This window comes from Meriones unguiculatus, chromosome 4 (genome assembly GCF_030254825.1).
Source record: "Meriones unguiculatus strain TT.TT164.6M chromosome 4, Bangor_MerUng_6.1, whole genome shotgun sequence".
NCBI classification, from domain to species: domain Eukaryota; kingdom Metazoa; phylum Chordata; class Mammalia; order Rodentia; family Muridae; genus Meriones; species Meriones unguiculatus.
The window spans coordinates 88,471,642-88,492,197 of record NC_083352.1 but is presented as its reverse complement, the minus strand read 5'-3'; the positions used below and the strand labels follow the sequence as shown (position 1 = coordinate 88,492,197).

At 48.5% G+C, this 20,556-nt stretch overlaps 1 protein-coding gene across 2 annotated transcripts in view; it reads left to right on the top strand.

The window, feature by feature from the left end:
* Nucleotides 1-20,556, top strand: part of Tmem120b (transmembrane protein 120B) — a 43,469-nt gene that overhangs the window by 4,853 nt on the left and 18,060 nt on the right. For both annotated transcript variants that reach the window (XR_009591489.1, XM_021631366.2), the window contains exons 2-3: nt 16,374-16,492; nt 18,052-18,168. Coding sequence is in view for 1 of the 2 variants with exons in the window: in XM_021631366.2 (XP_021487041.1) it covers nt 16,374-16,492; nt 18,052-18,168 (236 nt within the window). In the remaining variant the exon portion in view is untranslated. The remainder of the gene's footprint in view (nt 1-16,373; nt 16,493-18,051; nt 18,169-20,556) is intronic.

Genomic DNA, 20,556 nt, shown 5'->3' with positions numbered 1-20,556 from the left:
CTGGCCTTCAGTAAGCCACCACTCCAGGCTTGACTAAGACTTAACAGTAGTTTCACCCTGTGCTATAAGCCAAGTAAGTGACATGTAGATATCCTGTTTAATCCAGACAACAGCTCCCTCCAGGAAGGGGAGCAAAGCTGAGGAACTTGAAAAGCATCTAGAGGGCAGGGCCTAGAGATACAGGAGTTTAATCCCAGTACTCGGGAGGCAGAGGCAGGCAGATGTCTGTGAGTTCAAGGCCAGCCTGGTCTACAAATCGAGTCCCTGACAGCCAAGGCTACACAGAGAAACCCTGTCTCGAAAAACCAAAAAAGAAAAAAGGTAAATAAATAAATAGATAGATATGAACTTAGGTCTGTTGTTTGACTCTGATGTGGGTTCCAAAGTGTCTTGAGACTCCTCAGCTCTAGAAGAAAACTTTTGTGTTTTATTTCTTGTGCATGTATCTATGCCTGTGTGAAGAGCGTGAGTGTTGTGGCAGTTGTCTGGAGGTCAGGGGACAACTCTCGGGAGTCAGCTCTTTGCACCACATGAGTTGCAGGCATTGAATTTAGGGGGTCAGGCTCTGTGCAAGCCTTTCTTCCCTCAGCCCTCTCGCTGGCCCCTAGAAGAAAAGCTTTAAATTTGCTGAGTTCCTTTTCATTTGTGTGGAAGTTCCTTCTTCCTTGTCCAAACTATTAGTTATAACTCTCAGTGATGGAACCCAGTTCTACTGGCTTTAAGCCAGAAAGGGAGTTCATGGACTCCTGACTTGGGAAGTCCAGTTGAAACGACTTTAAGCAAGTTTGGATCCAGGAGCTCAATTTATGTTTGTCAGCGTCACCCCTGGTCCCCTCTCTTCAGTTTCATCGCCAGTCCCCCTTCCTCCCCGATGAAGGTAGCCAGGGCTAGGTGTGGCGGCATACATTTAAAATCCCCGCTCTCAAGAGGCTAGGCAGGCGGGTCGTAAGTTCAAAGCCACCTCTCTGGACCTAGTTTCAAAGAGAGAGAGGGAGAGGAAGAGAGAGAGAGAGCGTGACCAAGAGTGAGCGCTTGGCTCATATTCAGCTGGCTGCTGTACCGACTAGCCAGTCACTGGTCATATATGTGACTCTGGAGTGGAATAAGAAGAGGTGCGGTTCCCACGGAGGAAAACCGAAATAATAAAAGTAAAAAACAAAACACCAAAAAAACCAAAAAAACAAAAAACACCCAAAAGAGAGAAAGGGATGATTGCTGCTTGTTTTAGCTAAAGAAATTACCTTTATCTGTTATTCTCAAATTCTGTGTCATGGCAGCCCTCCCCCCAATACGGGTAATTAAAAATATCAAGGGAAACAGTGAAATGTCAGGTCCCGGGTAACCTGCCATTCTTTTTGATGATGTCATGTCTTGGCAGCAGCCTGGCCCTCACCTCTTAGCCTTTCCCCCCGATGAGGATACCCAGGCAAGAGCAATTACATAACTCAGCTAGTAAGTGGAGGCACAGATCCGAACACAGCAGCCCGACTGACTGCAAGGACGCGGTCGCTTAACCGTTACCCTGCCTCCCTTGCTGAGTACCCCTGTGGGCCGTCCTCCTCCTTTTCCTGTGGCAGACATCACCTGTCAACCCTGGCACATGACTCACAACATTCCTCCTGTATGGGAATGACATGCTTGAGGTGGAGGGAACCTGCCATGCTTGGTTGTGTTTCCATGGTGACAGGTCCTCCTAAGGGGTAGTCAGCACGAGAAAGTCTGCTTGGGGATGCTCTCTTGGACAAGAAGCTGTACGAAAGCAGCCTCTTTAAAGTTTCCTGCCAGCGAGTGGCACAGCTCTCAAGGCGATCTGGTGTGGCCCTGGCTCTGGTGCGGCCTGCTGGATTACCACCAACTTCCAGTGCCTCTGGGCCAGAGCCTGCCTGTAGGTGCCGGGAGAGTCATTGGCTGACTCTGTTCTGGATTGTGGGCTTCGTGGTTGTGTTAGGGAGGCGTTTCCAGATGTTTCACATCTGCTGGGACTTGGAGTCATTAGCCTCACCTTCCCACTGGGGTGGAGCCTGGGCCCTCGGAGGACGGCCCAGGATTCGCGCCTCCGTAGGAAACTCGCTTGTTTGTGTCTTCTACGTGTGGCAGGTGGCGATTATGCAGGAAAGAAAGATGCTAGGGACACCCTGGGCACAGAGCTAGCTTGCTTTTTTTCTTTTTTCTTTTTTTAACCTTTTAATCCAAATGCAATCTTGTCTATATTTTGTTGTTGTTTTGTTAATTTTATTTATCGTGGTGCCGGGGTGGGGGGCATGTGTTACAGTATACTGTGGAGGTCAGAGCGCAACGTGTGTGTGTTTGTGTGTGTGTGCCTTAGTTTGTGTGTGGAGGTCCGAGGACAGCTTGAGAGTAGGTTTTCCCCTTCTACCATGTGTGCTTTGGGAATTGAAGATGTCAGGATTGGTGACAGGCACCTTTATTACTGAGCCATGTCGTCATACTGCTGTCTCCCAGGCCCCAAAAATGGCATTTATAATAGAGCTAAAAGCCTTCAGAACAATTCGCTGTGTTGCTTCATAGAGTGTGTGTGGTAGCTCAAGCAAAAGACTCTCGCAAGAGGTGGCAGAACTCTAATTCAGCTTGGTGTGGTAGCACATTCCTGAAATCCCAGCACTTGGGACATGGAAGCAGGAGTCAGGAGTTCAAGGTCATCCCCAGCTGTGTTAGCTAGCCTGGGCTACGGGAGACCCTGCCTCAAAGACAGAAGTACCAAAAAAAGCAAACAAGTCTGTTAAGAATAGCAGTGTTTGCCGGGTGGTAGTGTCGCACACTTTTAATCGCAGCACTCAGGAGGCAGGGGCAAGTGGATCCCTGTGAGTTTGAGGCCAGCCTGGTCTACAGAGTGAGTTTGAGGACAGCCAGCACTACACAGGGAAACCCTGTCTTGAAAAACAAACAAACAAACAAATATTATATATATATATTTATCAATCGGTGGTTTAAGGGGGGGGGGGAGGGTTGGCTTCCAGGTGTGTATAGTTTAAGTGAAGCCTCCCTCTCCCTTAGAACTCAAGTCTGGTTTGAACTGTAAGAAAGAGTGAAGATTATTAGGAAGGCCCTGCCTAACCTCCCTGGAGCTGCAGTCAGGAGCAGTTCTAGTTGAAGGATGCTTTGAAGCAGGAGGAAGCAGCATCCCAGCTTGTCTTTTCTCCCGTCCGCTAGTCCTCTTGCTTAGGCCCATTGACCCAGGCCAGTGAGGGGACAGAGCAGGGGAGCCCAGGGTGGGCAACGCATGGAGGGGGTCAAAGAAAACCGAGCAGATCTGGGATAGGAATGAGGGACAAAATAACCAGCTAAAGTGAGTCTCCTCTGTGGGTCCCATATAGGAAGGATGTGAAACCTCTCAATTCCCTGTGCACTGCCGGTGGTTTTTGTTCTGGGGACAGGATCTCACATAGCCTAGTACATCTTGAAACTTGATGTATAACCATGACCTTAAATTCCTAATTCCCCTGCTTCCACCTATAAGAATTCCAGTACTAACACTGACAGTATAGTTCTCATTGAGGGTGGAAGGTGGTTGCTAAATCTATAATTGTATTTTGTGTATGGGAGGGGTTATTTGAGGCAGGGTTTTTCTGTGTAGCCTTGTCCTCGACTCACTTTGTAGACCAGGCTGGCCTCAAACTCACAAAGATCCGCCTGCCTCAGTCTCCCAGAGTGCTGGGATTACAGGAGTGTACAACTGCACCAGGCTTTGTAATTTTATTTTTAACAACTATTTTTAGGTTCATCTATTTGATGTGCATGAGTGTTTTGCCTGCTTGTATGTATGTATGTATGTATGTATGTATGTATGTGTACTGTGTGTGGTGCTCTCCAAAGTCAGAAGAGGGCATAGTATCTCTTTGAAATGGAGGTACAGATGGTCGTGAACCACCATATGGGTACTGGGAATCAAACCCAGGTCCTTTGTGAGAGTGGCCAGTGCTCTTACGCCCTGAGCCATCTCTCCAGCCCCTGTAGTTTTTGCTCTTGACAAGTAAGCATTTGAGTCTTCACTGGCAGTGTTTTCTTTATTTAACGCCTCACAGCACCTCGGTCTTTGAGTATTCTACGATAGGTTGCATGCTTTTTTTTTTTTGTGGTAGGAATCTGTATTTTTCGCCTTTGTTGAGAATACATGAAATTGGTAAACATGTCACATGCCTTTGGTGGAAGAACTCTTACTGCTATACATAAACTATGAGACTGGGTTAGGAAAAAGACAGACAGGTAATGACAGACACAATGGAATCCCCACATCATCTCATAGCAAACCAAAGACGGGGATGTGGGAAGCATGCTTTTTTGTGTGTGTTTGGATTACTCTGGACAGTTGGGGACCTGGGCTTGCTTTGAGCTATAGGACAGAGTCCTCTCCACAGCTGTCTACCTTGCTACTTCCAACACTGGATTATTTTTAGAAGTAGCGACTCGATGTGGGAATCAGTCGTGTTTAATAACGTGGTTTAAGAAGCAAATGGCAATGTCTGCTGAGGGCTAGGTCCTAGTTTGGGGTGAGTTAGCTCCCATGTCCCAACCCCTTGTTAAAGTTAGAAGTGAAAGTGACAAGAGAAACCCTGTCTCAAACAAACAAACAAACAAACAAACAAACAAAAAAGAGGTAAAGATGAAGTTCAGAAGTTTGGCTTTTTCTTTAAAAGTTAAAATTTACTTTATAAGAAAAAATAAAGATGGATACAGTAGCACATCCTTTAATCCCAGCACATGGAGGCAAAGACAGGCAGAGTTTAAGGCCAGCCTAGTTTATCTATATAGCAATTTCCAAGCCAGCCAAAGTCGCAGGGTAAGACCCTGTCTTCAAAGACAGGGGTGTGTGGAGTGGGGGTGGGGTGTGGGGTAATTTACTTCACAACCCAGCAAACCATTACTAAGTATCTATTCAAAAGCATACCACACCCAGATGATTTTGAAGTTCTAATCCTCTTGCCAGTACCTCTGGAATCCTGAGGCAGCATTAGAGATGTGTGCGGCTGTCAGATCCCAAGGAAACTAGGGTGCCTATTAGTACACCAAAGTGCATGCTGGCCTCAGGCTCTCTCAGCAATTCTTACCCGGCCCCTGCTCTAAACTCCAGCCCCTGGGTGCCCTTTCTCCCGGTGTCTAATTCCTGTATAACCCTGCCCTTTTGGCCATGCACCCTTTTTGCTCTCTTGACTCTCTTGGTTCTCTTTAGCCCCGTCTTTCCCCTGCCCTCATCCTCTCTTGCTACCCCCAACTTCTGTCACGGCCCGGTTCAGTCTGCTGGCCATGTTCGTTCTACACTTTTTCCTCTCTGCTCTGGGCTCCTTCAGATGCCTCTGGCTATCAAATGTACAATAAAACCCCTCAGCCATACAGGGAGCCGTCATGTCCTCGTTTCATTCCGCCACCACATCCTATTTACTAGCACTGAGAGTGAAATCCAGGGCCTCTTGCTTGCTAAGCAAACACTACCAACTAAACTAGGTCCTTTACAAACAGACGCGTTCTGTAGAGGCAAGAGAGTAGTAGACAGGGCTGGGGGAAGAGAAACAGCCAATGGCTGTTGATGGAGCATAGGAATCTTATTGGGTGATGGATGTCAGACACTAGCTTACACCTTAGAAAATGCCTAAAAGTCCCTGAACTGGTCCAGGGAGATGTCTCGGCAGGTAGAGTTTGATCTTTTGAATCTACATAAAGGAGGAAGGGCTGACTTCATAAAGTTGTCCTCTGACCTTCCCATTCGTGCCATGGCATGTTCCCCATGGGTACCTTTATACACACACACACACACACACAAACACACAAATTTAAAGTTAACAGATGTCACTGAACCGTCCTTGTAAAATGTATCCATTTTTGTGAGCTTGTATACAGTCTATGTGTATACACATTTGTCAGTGTGTAACTTGCACATTAACAAAGTTGTTAAAAAAGGAAGGCTTTGCTTTCTGAGGTTGGTGGCAAGCTACCCCACCTGGATGGTTAGGGAGCCACCTGCTTGGCTGCCTCCTTAGCTACCGGCCTGATGAAGGAACCGCTCAACTGCCTTTCAAGCCCTTATTTGTGGCATTTTTTTAGAGGACAGTGCTCCAGGCAAGAGACTGGTCACTAGACCAAGGTCCGTGGCTTCTCCTCTAGTCTGACGTGGTTAACCTTACCCAGAAGTGAAGTTCTGTTCCTTGATCCATCAATGTGGATTCTGGCACCCATCTCCGTGGGAAGATAGTCCGAGCTGGTAACGCCTCACAGGGCACAGTATTTGCTAATGCAGCTGGGAACTCAAGGACATGCTCTCAGGGGAGGCAGATTCAGGAGAGCTCTCGGCCTTCATCTCCCTCTCAGCTTTCCTCTCCTCAGCTGGGTTCGTGCCCAGGTATCCAGACTTCGGTAGGGCAGCCCTGTTAGCTCTGGACCTCCATCTTGCGACGTTCTGAGTTAGTGAGAGCAAGCCCACTCTGCTCCAACAGTTCTCTTCCAAGTCCCACACTAACTGTCCTCAGTCGTGGGTGCTCATCCTGGCGTCAGCCAGCTGAGCTGTCAGTGATGGGTGCGGAGGTTCTAGTTGGCTGGCCCAAGCTGCATGTCCTTGAGACTAAGGCCAATCTCACCCCTAGCCTGATCTCATAGATTGAAAGTGGGGAGAGATTGGTCTCCAAAGGAATTTACAGAAGTTGAACCCTGTCTCATTGTGGGAAAACACCACAACGACAACAGAAGGGCCCCCCCCTGGCCAGCTGGCTCTCTAGAGGAGGCCGAGGTTGCTTGAAGGAAAGGAAGTGAGGGACAACGTTGTCGTTTGACTGCGAAGCAGATTTCACAGGCTCGGTTCTGAACACGAGCTGTAGCTGGTCATGCTGTTTTGAAGGCTATAAAGCCTCTAGGAGCTAGGGCCTGGCTGGTAGAAAGCAGGTAACTGGAGGTGAGACTTTGAAGGTTATAAACACCTATATCCAGCTGTCTTAGTCAGAGTTTCTGTTGCTGTGAAGAGACACCATGACCACGGCAGTTCTTTCTTTCTTTCTTTCTTTCTTTCTTTCTTTCTTTCTTTCTTTCTTTCTTTCTTTCTTTCTTTATGTGCATTAGTGTGAAGGTGTCAGATCCCTTGGAATTGGTATTACAAACAGTTGTGAGCTGTCACGTGGGTGCTGGGAATTGAACCTAGGTCCTTTGGAAGAACAGACAGCACTCTTGACCACTGAGCCATCTCTCCAGCCCCCACAGCAACTCTTATAAAGGAAAACATTTAACTGGGGCTGATTTAAAATTCAGAAGTTTGGTTCATTATGGTCATGGTGGGAAGCAGGGCAGCTTGCAGGCAGAAATGATAGAGAGAGGCACCTAGAGAGGGAGCTGAGAGTTCTGCCTCTGGATCTGTAGGCAACAGGAAGAGTGAGACACTCAAGCCTGGCTTGAGCATCCGAAACCCAAAGCCTATCCCCAGTGACACAATATCTTAGGGTTGTATTGCTGTGAAGAGACACCACGACCAAGGCAACGCTTACGAAGGAGAACACTTAATTGAAGGGGCTTACAGTTTCAGAGGTTTATTCATTATCATCATGGCAGGAAGCACAGCAGCGCGCAGGTAGACCTGTGCCTGGTCTGAAGGCAGCGGAAGGGGACTGTGTTCCACACTGGGCGGAGCTTGAGCATAGAAGACCTCAAAGCCCGCCCACAGTGACACACTTCCTCCCACAGGGCCACACCTCCGAACAGTGCTACTCTCCCATGGGCCAAGCATTCACACGTGAATCTTAGGGGGCCAAACCCATTCAAGCTACCACACACACTTCCTCCAACAAGGCCACACCTCCTAATAGTGCCACTTCCTAGGGACCTGTGGGGCACATTTTCATTCAAACCATCACACCACCCCAGCCTCCTGTCTAGCCTCCTCTGCCTATGTTCCTCAGTGATATGAGAGGTCTCTGTTGCATGTTCTGGCCGTCACAAACTCCACCATGCCTTCTCCGCCACGGTAAGTGGAGTCCTCTAAAACTGTGAGCCAGAAACCTCTTCCTCAAGTTGTTTCAGGCTCTGTTTTGGTTAATGACACAGAAGGACAGACAGCTTCTTTGGTTTGTCTTGGCTCCTGGGAGAAGCAACTCACAGCATGTAGGACTAAGCATGATGGAGACACTCTGGTGTACAGAAGGAAGACAGGAACAGTACCCTTTGCTTCTGCTGGAAACCCAGAAACTTTGTGTCAGTGGAGAACTGTGGGCCTGAGGATGTGTCTCAGCTGCAGAGTGCTTGCCTAGTGCCGTGACTCCGTGAGAATGCCCCTGATGGGTGACTCTGTTTGAGGAGGTTTAGGAGGGACAGCCTTGCCAGAGGAAGTATGTCACTTGGGATTAGGCATTGAGATGAAAAGCCCTGTGCTATTTCACTCTCTGCTTCCTGCTTCAGTTGAGGATGGGAGCTCTCCGCTCCCTGATCTCTGCTGCCATACTTCCCCACCAGGATTCTTATCCCTGTGAAACCATCAGCCCAACAGACACTTCTTTAAGTCCTTTGGTCGCTGGGACCATCACAGCAATGGAGAAGTAACAATGCATAAAAGTAACTAATCATGGTACCAGAGAGTAGGCTGTTCCTCTGAAGAACCTGACCATGTTTTTTGGGGGGTGAGTGTGGAGGACTTGGGAACTTTGGACTAGAAAAGTAACTGAACACTATAAACAGCACACAGGAGCTTGGAAGGCAGTACTGCCAAGGGCAGCAGGGGCCATGGAGACTCAGCTCAAGAAGTGTCAGAAGGGGTCAGTGTTAGCCACTGGGCTAGAAGGCTATTCCTGTGATATTTTGGCAACCTGTGTCTTAAGAATTTGCCTGAAGACCTGCTCTACAAAGTGAGTCCAGGACAGGCACGGCTACACAGAGAAAGCCTGTCTCAAAAAACAAACAAACAAAAAAAAATAGAGGATCAATTAAAAAGCAATAGACTGATTTCTTTGGCTGAGGCAATTTCAGCGCAGCATAGTATTCCCTGTGTGGCATGGTTATTAGTAATAACTGACTCATATTCAGGTCTACAGTGAAAAAAAGAGCAAGAGGAGCAGAAAGAAATACAAAACGTACAATATGCAGAGGAAAACGAGCACCAGGAAACTCTGTGTTGCAGAAAGAGATGAGATTAGAGCCATTACGGGGAAGGCCTCCTGCTCTGCACCTGAGTGAAAGCAGGGGCGCCCTAGGGTGAGACCCTGTCCAGCTAAGCTTCCAGCCCGTGAGAGAGTATGAGGAATTCTGCTCCCAGAAAGCAGCTCAAAAAAAGCTGCTAAAGCTTCAAGGGGGCCAAGCTGGCGGAGGTAGTTAACTGGTCACCCATGTGGGTTGGCTTTAGAGGCATGAAGGCTACAACAGTGAAGGAAGTGTGGATTCTCTCTCCACGGTGGCGGGGAGCCCTGAGGTTGGGCGGTGTGGCCAGGGAGTCCCTGCGTGAAGGTCAGGCTGTTCTAACAGAGGCCCCTCCAGTGTGGCAAGAGTCAAGGAGTCTCCTCCTTCCTCCCCTTCCCTAGCCACTGAGGTGCATTCCAGGTGGGGACATGAATGAGGATTCAGTTACATGTATTTTGAGACAAGGTTTCAGTGTGTATCTCCAGATAATCCAGAACCCTCTGTGTAGACAAGGTTGGCCTCCAACTCATAGAGAGAGCGCTGCCTTTGCCTTCTGAGTGCTGGGATTAAAGACATGTACCCACTCTAGTTTTTGTTGTTGTTGTTTGTTCATTTGTTTTTGTTTTAATCCCATCTTGGACTTGAACTTGCTATGTAGCTGGTTGGCCTTGAACCCGCATCCTTCAGACTCCATTTACCATGCCTTGGCTTTTAATTCCACGTTGCTAAATAGAACAAATGTGACTGCCTCAAGCTCATGGACTTGGGTTGTGGGAGCTTGGGAATTGAGACCGGGCACAGGAATTTAGAGCTGGTGCAGAGGCCTGGCTGGGTGATGTCTAAAGTCTCAGCTGGACGTCTTTAATGGCTAGTGTGGCCAGGACCAGAACCACACGGAGTGTTTATTTTTTTGCAGGTGTCTGGCTGGACTAACTTGTCTTTATGTCAGTGCACTTTCTGACTTTTGCATTCTCTGTATAATTAGGGCCTCGGGGTAGTTGGACTCTTTGTTCCAAGAGCAAACGTTCCAGTGAGTGAAGTAGGAGCTGTGTGGGCCTCTGCGACCTTTGCTCGGAAACTGTACGGTGTCATCTGGGCCACATTCTGCTGGGCCGGCAGTGCAGTGCTGCTCAGATTGAGGGGGGACCGAATTCCCACTCCTCTCTTCTCTTTTAAAATAATTTTAGCCAGCACTTGGGAGGCAGAGGCAAGTGAATCTCCCTGAATTCTAGGCCAGCCTGGTCTTCAAAATGAGACATTGTCACAAGACAAAACACTCAAAGCTATTAGAGAAAATTACTTTTTGCAACAGTATTTATTTTTCTGTATGTATTTAGAAATAACTGTATCTGGAATATAGAATCAGGCGATAAAGGGAAGGAGGGCAGGGAGATACTTTATTCAAAGCATACCTGGTTTCAGTCATCCAGCGATAGAGGCCTGTCTAGCATAAACGGTGTCCTGGGTTCCAGCTCTAGCACTCAAAAAAGGAGGCGGGGGGAAAGGCTAAAAGGAACCACAGAGCACCAGGCCAAATGCAGTGGCGGGCGCATTTAATACCAGCACTCAGAAGGCAGAGGCAGGAGGATCTCTTTTGAGTTGAAAGCCAGTCTGTTGTTCATAGTAAGTTCCAGCCCAGTTAGGGCTATAGAGTGAGACCCTGTTTGTTTGTTTGTTTTTAAATACATACATATATATATATATACATATAAATATATATATATTTAAATACATATATATATATATTAAGATAAAATTACCAAGATCGTAGCTTTTATGTCAACTATTCATTTTTCTCTACCTGCTCCCTCTGTCTATAGCCCTGGCTGGCTGGAGCTTACTGAATAGACCAGGCAGGACCTTGACCTTGCAGTAATCTTCTTGCCTCTGCCTCCTAAGTGCTGGGACCACGAAGGTCCGCCCGCACATCTGCCTTGAATGTAGAAGTCAATAAGAAGTCAATAAGAAGAGGATGAGAGGAGACCTTTGGGAGTGCACGGAAGGTTCTTCACATAGACTGTGGTGGCGGTCTTGTGGTTGTACACTCATCTACACTTTCTTTTTTCTTTTTTTAGTTTATTATATATACAGTGTTCTGCCTGCATGTACGCCTGCACACCAGAAGAGGGCACCAGATCTCATTATAGATGGTTCTGAGCCACCATGTGGTTGCTGGGAACTGAACTCAGGACCTTTGGAAGAGCAGACAGTGCTGCTAACCCCTGTGCCGTCTCTCCAGGCCCTCATCTACACCTTCATCTCATTGTAGACATTAAATTCGCTTCCTGTTGTATGTCAATCACACAATAAAGTGCCTTGTTTCGGTTCTTATTTTGGTGCTGGGCATCAAAACAAGGCATCACACATGATGCGTTTTTTAAAGAAGGAAGGCCGTAGACACACAGACACACAGACTGCAACCTGGAAGAACGGGGGGTGGGGGCAGAATGTCTGGGAGATGAAATCGTAGCTGGTGACCGTAATGCACCTCTGTAATCCCAGCAATTGGGAGGCAGAGGAGGAGCCCCTGAGATCAAAGACAGCTTGGGTTATGTAGTGAAGGTGATGTCAGCCAGGACCCCATTGCGGACCTTGGAAGAGCTTGGTACCATGGTGACTTCCGGGGAGCAGGGGAGAAGGTGGACGGCAGTGGTCTCTCAACCCTCCTCACGTTGTGACATTTTAATATAGTTCCTCCTGTTGGGGTGACGCCCCTCAACCGTAAACTTACTTCTTTGCCATTTAATAACCGTAATTTTACTGCTGGTATGAATTGTAATGTAAATGTCTGACATGTGACTCCCAAAGGGGTCTTGACCCACAGGTTGAGAACCACCGGATTAAGGGACTATTTGCAGCTGATTTCAGCCAGGGGTGGCGTTTTAATTTTTAACAAAGATAATGTCTTTGTGCTTGACTTGTGAAATTAAATATTAATTCGCACTGAAGAGGGGCCTGGCCAGCATCTGGCTGCTGAGGCTACAGCCTTTGTCTTATCTCTCCAAGGTAGAGCCTAACCCCAAGAGCGCCAGGAGGCTGTGCAGGCCTTTATCGCCTGGAGCCAGCCCCTCATGTGAAGGCCTCACCTTCTAGAGTCAGCCCACCCTCCCATGATGCCTTGCAGTCTTTTCTTTGTTGTATTTATGTGCTGCACTGAAGCATCAGAAACTCGCTCACACGTGGTCTCCATCCGAGAATTTGTTTCATTGTGTTTGTTTATACATCCCTGTTGCTGGGGCCTCCGTGCACAGGCGGGCACTTTTCCGTGCTCTACACCTGGCCAGAGGTAGCTTGTTCATTACAAATAGCAAAGGCTGACTGCTCTACAGCGGAGCCTAGCAACCGCTCCAAGCTGACGTCAGGGACACGCTGTTCCTCCTACGGGAAGTTCCAAGCACAGCGCATCACAGCCAGGCCCACCATGGGCACAGAACCAGATCTCTAAATGTCTTGCGCTCTAAAGGCATCGGTTCATCAGCAGGGTGGCACATGCCTCTGAACCCAACGCTCTGGGAGGCGGAGGAGTTCAAAAGAGAGGGAGGCGAAGCTCTGGCCTAGATTGAACAGATAAAAGATGGCTCAGTGGTTAGGAGCACTGGCTGCTCTTCTAGAGGACCCGGGTTCAGTTCCCAGCACCCACATGGCAGCTCATAGCTGCCTGTAACTCCAAGATCCAACATTGTCATACAGACGTACATGCAGGCAAAACACCAATGCACACGAAGTAAAAATAGATATATAAATAAATTAGAAAGAGACAGTGAAGTGAAAGGACATGCATGAAAACTCAGTGTGAATGGGGTCCAAGATCTGAAGGACAAATCCCATAAAGAGACAGTTTTATGGGCTACAAGATGGCTCAGCAGGTGAAGGGGCTTGCTGCCGAGCCCGACAGCCCAAGTTCTATCACCAGGACTGGCATGATGGAGGGCAAGAGCCCCTCCTGCAGATTGTCCTCTGACCTCCTCACATGAGCTGTGGCAAGCAACAAACAACCATACAGAGAATAAATGAATGAATGAATGAATGTAATCTAAAAACATTTGAAAAAGACAGTTGGCAAAATGTGAGTTGTGGAGTCTGAGATGAAAGCCTCATATCAAGGTTTAAAACTGCACCTGGACATAGCAGATACCGTTGAGCCCAGCTGAAGCACACTGATGCCCAGTTGAGAAGTTCTGTGCTTCCAGCTACCTCCCTAATGGGTTGGCACAGGGGTGGGCAAACTTCCTTGGCAAAGGGCCAAATAGAGATGTTTTGTTTTCTTTTAAGGCCTGGAGGCCATATGGTCTCTGTCACTGCCACTTACTCAGCCGTGGCGGTGCCAAAGCAGCCACAGGCCACATGTGAGAGGCGTAGCGGAGCAAAGCTGTATGTGTGTGTGTGTGTGTGTGTGTGTGTGTGTGCGTGTGTGCGTGCGTGCGTGCGTGCGTGCGTGTGTGTGTGTGTGTGTGTGTGTGCGTGGCTGCCACCATTCCAGTGGCCTGTAATGTTTGCAGAGCATGGGATGTTTTACAGCATGTTCAACCCTTCAACACCTATTCTACTTCTGGCTTAGAGCCTCCAGACTCAGATGGCAGGTTTTGCCTGGAGGTTCCTGGTGCCTGATACAGAAACACACACCCAGGGGTCACGCCCTGAGGGCTGCCTGTGACTGGGGGAGGCATCTGCATGCTTGAAATTGTTTTTAGGATAAACAAGCATATTAGGAAAACCTGGTTTTCCTCTCTAGGGGACCCCAGAAGGAGAGGAGGCTGCAGGTTATGCATGCGCCTCGACTCCTCCCCGTCCCCAGCAAATGAATGGTCCGTGGTGACTGACTTACACAATCTTGGATGTCATTGCTTTTTGTTCTCCCTTTTTTTTTCCTTTTTTGAGACATGGTCTCACTCTGCAGTCCCGGCTGGTCTAGAACGTGCTGTATATACCAAGCTTGGCTTACACTAGAGGTGCTCCGCCTGCCTCTGCCTCCTAAGAGCTAGGATTAAAGGTGTGCACCATCATTCATGGTCTGCTTTCTATTTTTTTTCCTTCTTAACTTTCTGCTTTAACTTCTCTTGCTTGGCAGACAGAGTCGTTTAGATTCTGTACTCAGTGTCCCTTCCTTTTCCCCTCAGCTAAATATGCTTTTACGTCGGATAAGAAAATGACCGCTTAAGCCACGTATGGTGGCATACTCCTTTGATCCCAACACTTGGGACACAGAGACATTCAGATCTCCAAGTTCAAGGCCATTTCTGCCTACACAGAGTTGCAGGTCAGCCAGGACTACACAGTGAGACTGCTCGAAAAAAAGGAGGAAAAGAAGGAAGAAAAGGAGGAAGACGTGAAAGTGGGTCTTTGTACTACGTCCACTGCTCATTGATTTAAGTTCCATGCTCTGCGTCTTCCTCTTGGCTCCCACAACGGAGTGTGGCAGCAATTTGAGAACCATGTTCCCTTCTCCCAGCATTGGCACAGGTCTCTCGTTAGAACTCAGAAGGGTTATCTCCAAGAATGAAATATCAGGTTTATTGAGTGATGATCTCTGGGAAAGGGAAGATGGCTTTAAAAGAGGAGATAGGCGCTTTGCTTAGTTGACTTTGCCAGAGCTCTCTTCACAGTGAGGATCGGAAACCCAGAGTGAATAGTAAGTGGAAAGGAGCTTACAGGCCCATACAGCCTATGACTCAAACTCAAGAGCTGAGATCCGTGCTGTGTTGCTACCGTAAAATACTTGAGCCTGGATACTTTATACGGAAAAAAGGTCAGCTTTGGCTCACAGTTTTGAAGTGGCAAGGGTCGTGCTGTGCATCGTGTGGTAGATGATATCATGGAATGTGATGAGAGCAGTGGGAGAGGGGAAGCATACGGAAGAGCATCTGCTGAGTGGCTGAGGGAGAAGCACCAGACTTCAGTGTCACAGTGGTCCAGTGAGTACTGACTTAGCCCCACGAGACTTAGCCGACCCAATCCTGTAACTTGGTCCTTTCAGCAGGCATGCTGCCTTGATCTAGCTATCCCTCACCTCTTCCCAGCTCTCAAAGATCCTGGTACGTCTCAATACTGTGACACGGAGGACCCGGCAATGCACCTTTGCACGACAAAGCCTCACCATAGCAGATGCTGTGAGGATTTCATCTTTGCATTCCCTTTTCCTGTTTGGCTTCATTATTAGGAAGACTTGGGCTTTTCAGACTAGAGATCTGACTTCCATACCCAGGGAACATACCCAGAGGACAAAAGCATCTCTCATCTCAGTTAGAGTCCCAGGACTGGCTCTCATTGGGCCAGCAGGAGACATGTGTTTGCCTCTGAACCAATCAGGAGACTAGAGGATAATGATTGGCTGGGCCTAGGCACCTTATGCTCTTCCAAGCCATGCAGGGTGGGCTGACAGAGGTGGGCTGGGGATGCTGCGCAGTTGGTACAGTATGTGCCCAGCATGCCTTGGGTTGAGTCCCAGCACCACATAGACTGGGTGTATTGGCACATGGCTGCAATCCTCATACTCGGGAGGCAGAGGCAGAAGAATCAGAAGGGTGGTCAACTACATAGTGAGCTCAAAACCATCCTGGGATGCATGAAACCAAGAAGAAAGAATTGATAAGGAGGCTGAGGATGTAGAAGGTGAGCCTAGAATGTACAAGGTACCAGTTTCAATACCCAGACAGATACCCACACACAAACACAGATAATGCATGGCAACGCTTCTACAGCTTCTACAGCTTCCTAATGTTTGGTTATTAACATCAGGAAGAATGAGATGAGCACATGCTGTTAATCCTAGTACTCCGCACGCAGAACACAGTGTGTTCAAGGCCAGCCTGGTCTACACAGTGGCTTCTTTTTGTTGTTGTGTTTTGGTTATTTGAGACAGGGTTTCTCTGCGTAGCTCTGGCTGTCCTGAAACTCTCTCTGTAGAGCAGGCTGGCCTCAGACTCAAAAAGATCCACTTGCCTCTGCCTCCCTAGAGTCCTGGGATTATAGGAATGTGCCACTGGGCCTGGCTGCACAGAGAGACTGTTGTCTAAAAATAAGTAAGAAAAGGAATGGATGGATGGATGGATGGATGGATGAACGAATGAATGAACAAACAAATAAAATCAGGACTAGCCACCTGGAGAAAGCAGGCGCTTGCTCCACAGCTGCTGCGTCCTGCCTCCTTCCTCAGTCAGTTGCAGTACTAGTTTTCAGAACCACATCCTTGGTAGGTGGACCATTATAGCCGCCACCCGAGACCTCTCTCAGCCTGTCCATGGTCCACCCTCCCACCTTGATGCTCTGTCCTCCAGGAGACACATAGGATCTACAAGCAGAAGCTGGAGGAGCTGACCGCTCTGCAGACACTGTGCAGCACCTCCATCAGCAAGCAGAAGAGGCATCTCAAGGACCTGAAGCACACGCTCCAGAGGTAAGATGCTCGAACGCCCTGCCAGGGTCGCCTGTAGCTGAGACTGCTTTCACTCCATAGGTAGCTGAGGACGACCTTGAATTTCTGACCTTCCTTCCTTCCCTCCTGAGTTGGGATTACAGGTGTCAGCCACCACATATGGCTTACACTGTTTGTGTTCTCTGGGATGGAGCCCAGGGCTTTGCACACAGGAGGGGAACCCTCTACCAACTCAGCTACAATCCCAGCCCTCCCCTGGTTCTAAGGGACAGAAACCCAATTCCAAACTGGCTAAAGAAGAAACCCAGGGCTGGCTTCAGGCTTCACTGGATCCAGGGGTCAAAGTGTGTTTGTAGGAATCTGTTTTTTTCCTCTGAGTGCTGCTTTTCTCTCAGTCACTGAGGTGGCCACTGGCATGCTGAGCTTAGGCCCTCCAGTCCTCCTGACTGAGAAGTCTGGGGCTTTCGGCCTCCGTCTTTTTAATACATGTCTGCTGGTCCTACTGGACACTGTGGGTGCTCATCAGAACCCCAGTCAGTGCCAGAAGAGCTTCTGTGTGTGACAGCTGGAGCATCTGCAGACACTGCTTGGCATTACCACAAGGGAAGCACCCTCTGAGGAAGGCCGACCTGAGACTGAGAAGCCCTGCCCCTCCAAGGGGTGTGGCCTCCTAGTGTGCTTCTCTTTTTCTTGGTTTTTAAAAACAGGGTCTCATGTAGCCCAAGCTGGCCCCACACTGCCTAGATCAAGGATGACCTGAACTCTCAATCCTGCCTCCACCTCCCAAGTGCTCTTTCTCCTCTTCTTCCTCCACCCCCACTTCCTCTTCTTCCTCCACCCCCACCTCCTCTTCCTTCTCCTCTTTTTCTGCTGTTTTCTGTTTTTGTTTGTTTGGTTGGTTTTGTTTTTGTTTTTGTTTTTGTTTTTGAGACAAGGTTTCTCTGTGTAGCCTTGGCTGTCCTGGAACTCACTATGTAGACCAGACGGACCTCAAACTCATAGAGATCCACCTCCTTCTGTTTCCCTGACTGATGGAATTAAAGGCATGCACCACCACCACCTGGCTTCTCCTCCTCTTTCTCCTCTTTCTTCTTCTCCTCCTCCTCTTGCTTCTCCTCCTTCTCCTCCACCTTCTTGTCGGTTCCTCTGTAGTCTAGGCTGAGTTCCAACTCAGAGACCCACCTGCCTCTGTGCCTCCTGAGTGCTGGGATTAGAGGGGTGTGTGTGGCTACCCCCTTCCCATACCCATCTCCAACTTTTCTCATTTTGAGAGATGCATCTCTCCAAAGGGCTACAGGAAGACCTTGATAGGCTGACAGCTAATGCTTTCTACAGCCTCTCAGTCAGTCCTCTTAGAACCTTCGAGTTCTGTTACAGTGGAAGGAAACAGCTTGGCCAGCCAGAGTCCTGTGTGCCGAGTATGGTCCCAGGTGCCTCACCATCTACTCACGTGATCTTTACGTGCCTATTATTTGTGAAGTACCCTGGTGCCATCCTTCTTTGTCTGGGAAGTGAGACAGAGACTCAAGGACGCCACCAAGGTCGTAAGACTGCAGGGGCTCAGCGTCACTACCTTACAGGTACAAGCGCCATTCCAGTCAAGAGGAGGCAGAGCTCATCCAGCAGATAGGCGCCAACATTAAGGAGCGGCAGAATGTCTTCTTCGACATGGAGGCCTACTTACCGAAGAAGAATGGGTAAGAGCAGGGGCCCTCCGATTTCCTAATGCAGTCCCTGCTGGGGTGTGAGATTCTGAGGAAAGGGGGGACCAGGACGAGAAGGAGGAGAGGGCACTTCTGTACCTGCCCCTCCCAATTCAGGAGGAGCTGCAGTCAGTCGTTCCCCTGTGGCTGGGAGTGATATCCCTGGGCACGACTCTTTTGAGCTGGCACCTGATACCTATGTGTACCACCTGGGATAGAAGGAAAGTATTCTCTCTCAAGAGAACCAACATGTAGTGAGTATGTTTTGCATGGCCAATATTGTACTGGGCATGCCCATGGCAGTAGTCACTTTACCCTCAACAGCCTGCTGTAGTAGATTGAAGTGTTCCTCAGGGATTGAAACCAGGGTACCCTGGCATGTTAGCCAGTGTTCTAGACTCAGCGACGTCACCACCTACTCTTTTTTTTTTTTTTTTTAAGGCAGGGCCTTACTATATTGCTCTGGCTGGCCTGGAACTCTGTGTAGACCAAGCTGCCCTTAAACTTGGGATGATCCTCCTGCCTCTGCCTCCCGAGTGCTGGAATTACAGGTTTGTGCCACACTCTGCCCTTATTTACTTTCTATTTTTGAAGCAGGGTTTAGCCTGGCATGGAGTCAGATTTTTTCGAGAGGGAAGATACCTTTTTAAGCCTCAGCCAGATGGGTGTTGATACAGTAGCCCAGGGACATTGCAACCCATTCCTTCTTTTCTCTTTCTTGCTGTATTTGGATGAAAAACTCCCTAAGTTAGTTGGCATCTTCTCCATCAGTCAAGACCCTTTCCTCTAGTAGAGTGTTGCTCAAACCCTTTTTCCCCAGCTTTACTCTCTGAAGCCTTTGGGGCATTTTACAGCAGTTGGGAATCTTTATCGCACAGGCTAGAAAACTCAAGAGTTGCTTAGGAAGAAACGAATTTGTAGCTCAGATATTAGTATAGATCAGGTGTGGATGGCTCCTGCCGTTTAGATGCTTTTAGAACCTTAGTCTTCTCCATTATGCGTATTTATTCCATTCATAGGTGGGCCTTTCTATAACTACCCCAGCCATGCTAGGCTTACTCCTACCTGCCTAACCATAGGGGGGAAAATCTGATTCCTCGGTGGTCTAGTGCCTTTTCACTGGATTAGATTATGTCCTGTAAATTTAACCTAATCAAGAAGGCACAGTGTTTGGATTAAGCTATCTATCTTCATGTGCCTTTTGGGGCTGTTCTCTGAAGGGATTGCATTGCCTTTGCAGGATATACGGCTGAGTGCTAGGTAGGAAATCCAAATGTCCCCTTAATACTGCAGTCTTCTTCGGCAGACTGGCCGTGCCCACAAAAGCCCCTCATTGCTGAAGAGAAGGGCCCCCTGCTCACATTTCTCCTCTCTGACTTCTAACAATTTTCAAAGCACAGTTCACGTGCCATTGCCTCAGCCCCGTCCATCCCAGGAATTTGCTCTTCCTCCCTCAAGTCTCCAAGAGCCTGTGTTTGCACTGTTGTTCCTGTGTCAGAGCACAGGCTGTTGAACAGAGGCCTGGTCACTGTGGTTCACATAAGAGAGCTTCTCCAGGGGCTGGAGAGATGGCTCAGTGGTTAAGAGTACTTGTTGCTCTTGCAGAGGACCTGTGGTCAGTTTCCCAGCACCCACATGGCGGCTGACAATTGTCTGTAACTGTAGTTCCAGGGGGTCCTCATGCCCTCTTCTGGAGGACATGTGTGGCCCTACACACATGTATACATATGCACATATGAACAAAACATCCATACACATGAGAGAGCGAGCAGAGCATGAGAGTGCACTTCCCTCTGTCATGAAGAGACAGAGGTAAGAGGCCAAGAGCCGTGGGCTCGTGAGACCGTCAAGGGGCCATAGTTCCTCTGGCTGATGTTTCTCTACCCCCCAGGAGCCGTCTTCCATGAGGACAAAGACAGCTCCCACCGTCACAGTCTCAGGAAGGGAAAAGAGAGGGAGGAAATTTCGCAAATGATCTCTTTTTACAAAGAACAGTTGCCACGTCTTGTAACAGCTAAACAGATAACATATGCTGTGATCCAAACATGCCCTTCCGGCATGTACACCCAGTGGTAACGACTGCTCACGTTCCTACGTTTGTTTCTGAGTGTGCGTGTCTGTGGGTACACGCATCCTGGTGTGTGTGTGTGGAGGACAGAGGACACCTTGCCTGAGTCTGCTTCCTCCTTCTATCATGTGAGTTCCAGGGATTGAGCTCAGGTCCTCAGGCTTGGTAGCATGTACTCTTATCCACTAACTGGCCTAGAATCTTTTTTAAATTGACCTGAATGTCGGATACCTGTCTTTGACCCTTTGCTTGTAAGTTATTCGTACCTGCACTGTAAGTTAGTCACATGCTTGCATCTGGCTGCAGAAGGAGGC